At 36.3% G+C, this 7,673-nt stretch overlaps 1 protein-coding gene across 2 annotated transcripts; it reads left to right on the top strand.

Annotated features, from left to right (window-relative positions):
* The first annotated feature begins 1,707 nt into the window (after window positions 1-1,707).
* dnal4a (dynein, axonemal, light chain 4a) lies at window positions 1,708-7,673 on the top strand. Of its 2 annotated transcripts, none has more exons than XM_056266616.1 (4): window positions 1,708-1,794; window positions 5,097-5,179; window positions 6,089-6,172; window positions 6,383-7,673. In XM_056266616.1, the coding sequence occupies exons 2-4, from the start codon at window positions 5,108-5,110 to the stop codon at window positions 6,545-6,547; spliced, it is 321 nt and encodes a 106-aa protein (XP_056122591.1). In that variant the 5' UTR covers window positions 1,708-1,794; window positions 5,097-5,107; the 3' UTR covers window positions 6,548-7,673. The 2 variants fall into 2 exon arrangements, with proteins under 2 accessions (XP_056122591.1, XP_056122589.1); XM_056266614.1 differs by having other exon boundaries at window positions 6,089-6,181.

Raw genomic sequence — 7,673 nt, 5'->3', positions numbered from 1 at the left:
AGAGCAAGAGTAACAGTAAAATTAAAGGGGAAAACAGTCATCTCAATAAGGCAGCTATATCCGTAAATGAACACGTTTGGTGTGAATTCTAACAAACAATTCATGTATTTTAACAGTGTACTTTTTGTACCTGTTACACTGCGTAACACGAGAATGAACCACATTGGTTCTTGCAGAAGCTCAAACGTGCTGCGTAACACACGAGAATGAACCTCATTGGTTCTTGCAGAAGCTCAAAGGTGATGCGTAACACGAGAATGAACCTCATTGGTTCTTGCAAAAGCTCAAACGTGCTGCGTAACACGAGAATGAACCACATTGGTTCTTGCAGAAGCTCAAACGTGCTGCGTAATACGAGAATGAACCTCATTGGTTCTTGCAGAAGCTCAAACGTGCTGCGTAACACGAGAATGAACCACATTGGTTCTTGCAAAAGCTCAAACGTGCTGCGTAACACGAGAATGAACCACATTGGTTCTTGCAGAAGCTCAAACGTGCTGCGTAACACACGAGAATGAACCTCATTGGTTCTTGCAGAAGCTCAAACGTGCTGCGTAACACGAGAATGAACCACATTGGTTCTTGCAGAAGCTCAAACGTGCTGCGTAACACGAGAATGAACCACATTGGTTCTTGCAGAAGCTCAAACGTGCTGCGTAACACACGAGAATGAACCTCAATGGTTCTTGCAAAAGCTCAAACGTGCTGCGTAACACGAGAATGAACCACATTGGTTCTTGCTGAAGCTCAAACGTGCTGCGTAACACGAGAATGAACCACATTGGTTCTTGCAGAAGCTCAAACGTGCTGCGTAACACACGAGAATGAACCTCATTGGTTCTTGCAGAAGCTCAAACGTGCTGCGTAACACGAGAATGAACTTCATTGGTTCTTGCAGAAGCTTAAACGTGCTGTGTAACACGAGAATGAACCTCATGGTTCTAAAATCTTCTTCACAAGAAGAAAATGATTTGTTTAATAACCATATTCATGTGATTGACCTTAAATCAAGTATTACCGTGTTTAGCTGGGAATCTCCAACTCTGTTTGCTGCTTTGAGGTTTTTACAACTCTAAAATTCCAATAAATAAGGTGCAGAAAAGTAATGCAGTAAAAAAACAGACAACAGAGTACCCTGTGGAGATGTGAATAGTGCTTGGGAAGGATGTGTAGGAGGTATTTTAACCTCTAGTCTCTGTTATGAAATAGCCTACTGTTATCTGTGTTGGCGGTGTGGGCGCTGATGGCAGCCAGGCTTAATAACATCTGCACGTGGACCAAAAAATAATCAAAGACGTGTGAGCCATTTTCAACAATCCTGATCAGAACTTTGGTTGGATTAATGCAGAACACTAATGTGGATGGCCCACATTACCTAGTAGTTTCCTTAATCTCCAAAATGTCATAATTCCCGCTGGGATTACCTCTCTGGCCTCTCTTTCGCAGATGATTCACGATTGAACTGCTTTAATGCCATTATATGCAAAATAACAAAAGGTTTACTGACATGTGTGGCACACCAACCGGCTGACCCGGTTTTAACCATGTAAGGTTTTAACCTGTTTTTTTACAGTCTATGGTTTTAACACAAAAACACCTTTTTTTTTTTTAACTGTCACTGTTAATGGTAAAAAGTTAATGGTACTGTCCAAAAATCTTATGGCATAGAAAAAGAAATTCAGTGGACGGAGGCGGAAATAAACAGGTCACGTGGGTCGGAGGTTGCCAAGGCCGGTGTGTATCCATGACAACACCAGTGGAGGAAAGTGTCTCTGTATACAGCGCGACAGAACGGTACGTTATTGAACTGTGCTGGTAAATGAACTATTTCAGAGCTTTAAATGATTTACATGCTTATATTTGTCCATTGTTTTCAATCATGTATCAGTCGTAGCGTTTTAAGTTATGGTGTCGAGCTAGCAAGCTAACATTAGCTCAGAGATGCTAAAAACAAACGCTTACTCGACACGTGTTTGTTTGTATAATTTTCTTTTACTTTTACATTATAATGCACTAAAGACTGAAAACATATGTAATTTTGCACTAGCTATTTTTTTATTTTTTTTACTTGGACTGGTACGACAACTTGGTGTTAATTTCGTAAGACTGGTTCAGTTTGTAATTTCAGCAAGCTGTTTTGGGACTGTCACCGTTCTCTCTAATAATTAGTTTTAAACAAACGAATGTGTATCTGTCAAAATCTTTAACTGAATAATAATTGTCTGTTGACTCTTTTGTAGAGTGAAGGTATTTGTCCAATGAATGCAAAATGCCTTTACAGTAATTTATGTTACTTAAAAACACGTGATAATGACAGTTTAAGCGTTACGAACGTTACGTTAGCTGACTGTTAACATGGACTTAAACTTTCTTTTTCAACATTAAGATTTTAGATTAAAACACATTTACATTTGTATTAGAACTGTTCACCGAGTCCTTCGAAATTTGAAATTAAATTCACCATGAAATCTAAATTGACAATTCATTGTTTTTTTTGTGGAATATTGCAGTATTATTTATAATAAATCTGTCGACATGAGGGCGAGACAACCTGTCACTCACATGAGATCACAGCGATAGCAAACTACAACCATTCAATTAATTTCCCATGGACAAAATTTAACCCTAATAGAATAGGGAGGAAAAGAATATCACAACTTCTGTTTCATGTCTACTTTAAATTTGCCTTAATAGTTTGTTTTAAATGATTTGGTTTGACAAATGAAGCTATAAAAGTACAAGTATTCCATGTAATCTCTCAGTATGAGGTCATGAAAACTGCACAATAATAGTTATCTGTTATACTGTATACAGTTAGAAAAAAAGGTTGTTTTAAAATTGTTTTAGATTTTTAAGTTTTAGATGAAGTTAATCATGTCACACTACTTTCAAGATAATAGTTTTTAAGATATTTTGACATAATGTTTCAGTGAAACTCCTATGGGGTCATTCCATGTCAAATCAACCAAATTTCAGAGATTTTCCATATTCAAATCTTTCAAAAATGTAAACAAACAAAAAAAGTCTGAAAAAAAGGCAAACATAAATGGTGATGGAAGCCGATATTTTGTCATGGATGTATATTTACGGAGTAATCTACTATTTTGTAGATTTGGAGCCAGATTACAAAGGGTTAAAAATGACTTTAGAACGATGTTATTTTTACATAGAGATTGGTAGGTCTATTAGTAAAATCTATTGACTTTAGCTATCTTTGTTGCATTATATGCCAACGGTGAAAGTTCAAAAATGGGAAAAAGCACTTCTTGTGTTTTTTGCCTCAAGTTTGCATGCCTCTAACTCCAGAATTATTAAAGATATCTTGATGTTCTTTTGGATTTTTTTTTTTAACAAACATTTCTTTCGGTATCTTCATTTTAAAGGTCCTATATGGTTCAATCCCAGAGATATGGAGATCTTTGCAGTTCCATGAGCAAATGAGTAAAAAGTTCCAAGTTTTCAGTGGTCAAAAACCAAATGTGGGTCACTTTGCATACAGCTGATACTTTTTGTCTTTTAAAGAGGAATAACATATAATGTTGAAACTAGAAATGTATCTCGTTTTTTCTATCAACACAATTGCATAGAATACATACGTGTATAATATGAGTGCCATAAATATTCTATTTCCAAAGTTTGCGTCCCTGTCACTCAAAACGTTAATTACTCCGTAAATAACCTATACATTGATGACATTTAATATTTTGGCTTTCTTCTTCATTTCAGTGATCAAAATCAAATTTTTTAGCCAGGGACATCTGGTTAAAGGGATAGTTCACCCAAAAATGAAAATTAGCCTATGATTTACTCACCCTCAAGTCATCCTAGTTGTATATGACATTCTTCTTTCAGACGAATACAATTGGAGTTATATTAAAAAATGTCCTGGCTCTTCCCATCTTTATAATGGCAGTGAATGGCTGTTTCTGTTTTGAAGTCCATAAAAGTGCATCTATCCATGATAAAAATGCTCCACACGGCTCAGGGGGGTTAATAAAGGCCTCCTGAAGTGAAGCGATGCGTTTGTGTAAGAAAAATATTCATATTTAAAACTTTATAAAGTAAAATAACTAGCTTCCGACCAAACAATTACACTTAAAGTTGTGTAAAGCGCAACTTATGCGATTAATGACATACTGCTGATATTTACGCTACGCCATGACGCACTACGCTACTTCCGATGTCACAAGTTGCGTAAGTTGCGCTTTAGACGCAATTAGACTGTGTTTGGTCAGAAGCTAGAATTTTACTTTGTAGCATGTTAAATGTGAATATTTTTCTTACACAAACTAATCGGTTCACTTTAGAAGGCCTTTAATAACAGAAACAGAAACATAAAAACAGAAACAGCAATTCACTGCTATTAAAGCTTGGAAGAGCCAGGACATTGTTTAATATACAGCCTAACTCCAAATGTATTCGTCTGTAAGAAGAATGTCATATACAACTAGGATGGCTTGAGGGTGAGTAAATCATGGGCTAATTTTCATTTTTTGGGTGAACTACCCCTTTAAGTTGATACGGAATGACCCTATGGTTCAAATGTATTAATAAGTCAACCTGTAACTCATTTTACGCTCATTAATGCTGAGAATCTGGTTTTATTATGTTGAGGCATTGCACTTTAAGAACACAGAAATAGTTACACATAAACTTTACAAATTGAGTTAATAGTAGGACATTAAACACAAATCCCCAACACCGCTTTAAAGCTACAAGATGTCTAATTTACTTGATGTTGGGGTACTCATTTTCAAAAATCATTATCAAAGATTCCCAAGAGGTATGTAAATAATGGCAATATATTTAAAAATAGTATTTCTATCCTCAATGTTTTTGTGATAAATTTACATATTTGATGATGACAGTCACCCTGCAAGAGAATGTTCACATTTTGCTTAAAAATACAAAATAATGAATGTCATTTGGTAATTGTGCTTACTAACAAATATTTTTTCATTCTCCCTTCAAATGCTGAAAATATAAGATTTTTGATCTTCTGCAATTTTTTGTTACTTAATGGGTGAGAGATTTGACCTAATGTTCTGGGGTTTTTTTCATCACTAATCCCTCTGTTTCTCTTTCTCTCTTTTTAGTAAAGAAAAGGATGGCAGAAACCGGTGATGGTAAAAAAGAGGATGCCGACTACAAAAGACTGCAAAGCTTTCCGCTCATCAGGGTGGGTGCAGCTCGACTGATGCTGTGACCTAGATAGAAAGAACCAGTTATGAATGCATCTGTCTGTTTTTGTCTGTATTAGGGTTATCATTCAAACTGCTCCCTTTTTCGTCCTTAAAAAAAAAAGTTAAACATCTTTATCCATCATGCATTTTCTCACAGGTAATATTTGCACTGCTTCTTTATTTGACTTGGTTTACTATCTTTTTACAATCTTAATATTTTGCACTGCCTTGGTCAACTCAACATACTGCACCTCATTTTTGTTCGACTATATTTTCAAATGTAATTTATTCCTGTGAACAAAGCTGTATTTTCAGCACCATTACGCCAGTCTTCAGTGTCACATGATCCTTCAGAAATCATACTAGTATGCTAATTTGATGCTCAAGAAACATTTCTGATTATCAAGGTTGAAAACAAGTGAGCCCCTTAATATTTTTGTGGAAACTGAATTCTTTGATGAATAGAAAGTTGAAAAAACAGCACTTATTTGAAATAGAATGTTGAAATAGTCTTTACTGTCACTTTTGACATTTAATGTGTCCTCGATGAATAAAATAAACCATACTGACCCAAAACTTTTGAACTGCAATGTATACTTCAATTCAAATTTATTTGTGTAGCGCTTTTCACAATACATATTGTTTCAAAGCAGCTTTACAGAAAGTGCATTTCAGAAATGTACATAAAAAAAAATACATTTAGTTAATCATGTATTAATTTAGGGCATAACATATCGCCGGCGTTGAGTCGTCTCTTCACAGGCGTTTAGTCATCGTAACTTCATATTACTTATATAAATACTTATACTTATATTTATATAAATATAATATAGTGACCTCAGAAAATAATCTCGTTGCACCTGTAAGAGCTTGACCAGTATATGTTCTTCTGGTTTTTTCTACAGCACACGGATATGGCAGAGGAGATGCGCGTGGAGACCATGGAGCTCTGCGTCACAGCCTGCGAGAAATTTGCCTCTAACAATGAGGTCAGTCGGGTTTGTGTGTGTTAGTGTTATTAAGCACAGGCTTTCAAATAAATGCGCTCCCCAGGTCACACAGGTAGGGTTGGGCTCTGGGTTTCCGTCTAGTGCTGAGTCAGGACGTTTCACACACTCGTAGTCGGGCCATCTGGACTGCTCTACTAGCCTACATGCTTTCATCTTGCTCTCTTTCTCGCTGGTTCGCTCTATTTTCAGAATGCTGCCAAAATGATCAAGGAGTCCATGGATAAGAAGTTTGGCAGTTCGTGGCATGTGGTGATCGGTGAGGGGTTTGGGTTCGAGGTGACCCATGAAGTCAAGAACCTGCTCTACATGTTCTTCGGGGGAAGTCTGGCCGTGTGCGTTTGGAAATGCTCCTGATGTCACTTCCTGCAGTGCCCACACAATTGCCAATATGAGATATTTATACTCACGGACCCGTCTTAACTATGCAGCCCTATTTGACTTGACGTGTGTGTGTGCGTTAAGTGTGTGAAATTGTGTATGAGGGGACAAAAAGACACAGATTCCTATGCACTTCTCCAGATGACTCTTTTTCTGTCTTGATTTTTAATGTATAGGCTACAGTTTTGAGTTTAACACACAGATTGTAAGGGGTTTAATGAACTTTTTTTATAGCATTTATAATAAACTTAAGAAGTTTATTGCAACTGACTGCAGGACCTAGTCAAGAAATAGTTTTCTTTTTTGTCCTCTTCCTGTCCCCTTTACTTTCTCAAATCATGTTCCTGGTCTTATCATGCGCAATTCATCATAGCACATAATTCCAAAGAAAACTTTTGTATTTGTAATCTTTCAACCTTCTCACAAGAGACTTTCCTTTTCAGCTGATGCCACCAATCCATCTTATTTTAAAATCTCTCCCCATCAACCGCCTGTCAACATTCTGGTATGAAACAGCTACTTTTCATGAGACATTCAGTTCCCAGTGGATAAAATGAAGTGCAGCCTTACACGCTTTTTTCTTATTGAATGTCATTTTTCATTCAGAAATGCATTGTATTACAGAAGTAATTGGGTTGCAAACTCATTTTTCATGTTGAACTCTTAAGTGGTGTTTGTTATTCCAAACAGAATCTGCCTTTTATATCCATCATCAACTTTCCTTTTCTGTTGACAACACGGTTGTGTGTGTGCTGTTGAACAATGTTTACCAAGAGCCAAATAGCTATTAGTCAGTCTTTTTTGTCTGGCTGATTAACTGGTATGTAACGCTCACACACCAATCAAGTCCTGCTCTTGATGATGAATATCCTATTTCACTCGGAAATACACTACCGTTCATATGTTTGGGGTCTGGAAGATTTCCTAAGTTCACTAAGGTTGCATTTATTGCATAAAACACTAATATTGTGTCATTTTATTACATTTTAAAATAACTGTTTTCTATTTGAATATATTTTAAAATGTAATTTATTCCGGTGATGGCAAAGCTGAATCCTCAGCATCATTCCTCCATTCTTCAGTGTCTTTCATAAATGATTCT

This window comes from Rhinichthys klamathensis, unplaced genomic scaffold (genome assembly GCF_029890125.1).
Source record: "Rhinichthys klamathensis goyatoka isolate OS25496 unplaced genomic scaffold, OSU_Roscu_1.1 h1tg000251l_1, whole genome shotgun sequence".
NCBI lineage: Eukaryota > Metazoa > Chordata > Actinopteri > Cypriniformes > Leuciscidae > Rhinichthys > Rhinichthys klamathensis.
Note: the sequence above shows the minus strand (reverse complement) of the source record. Positions and strands in the feature narration are given on the sequence as shown.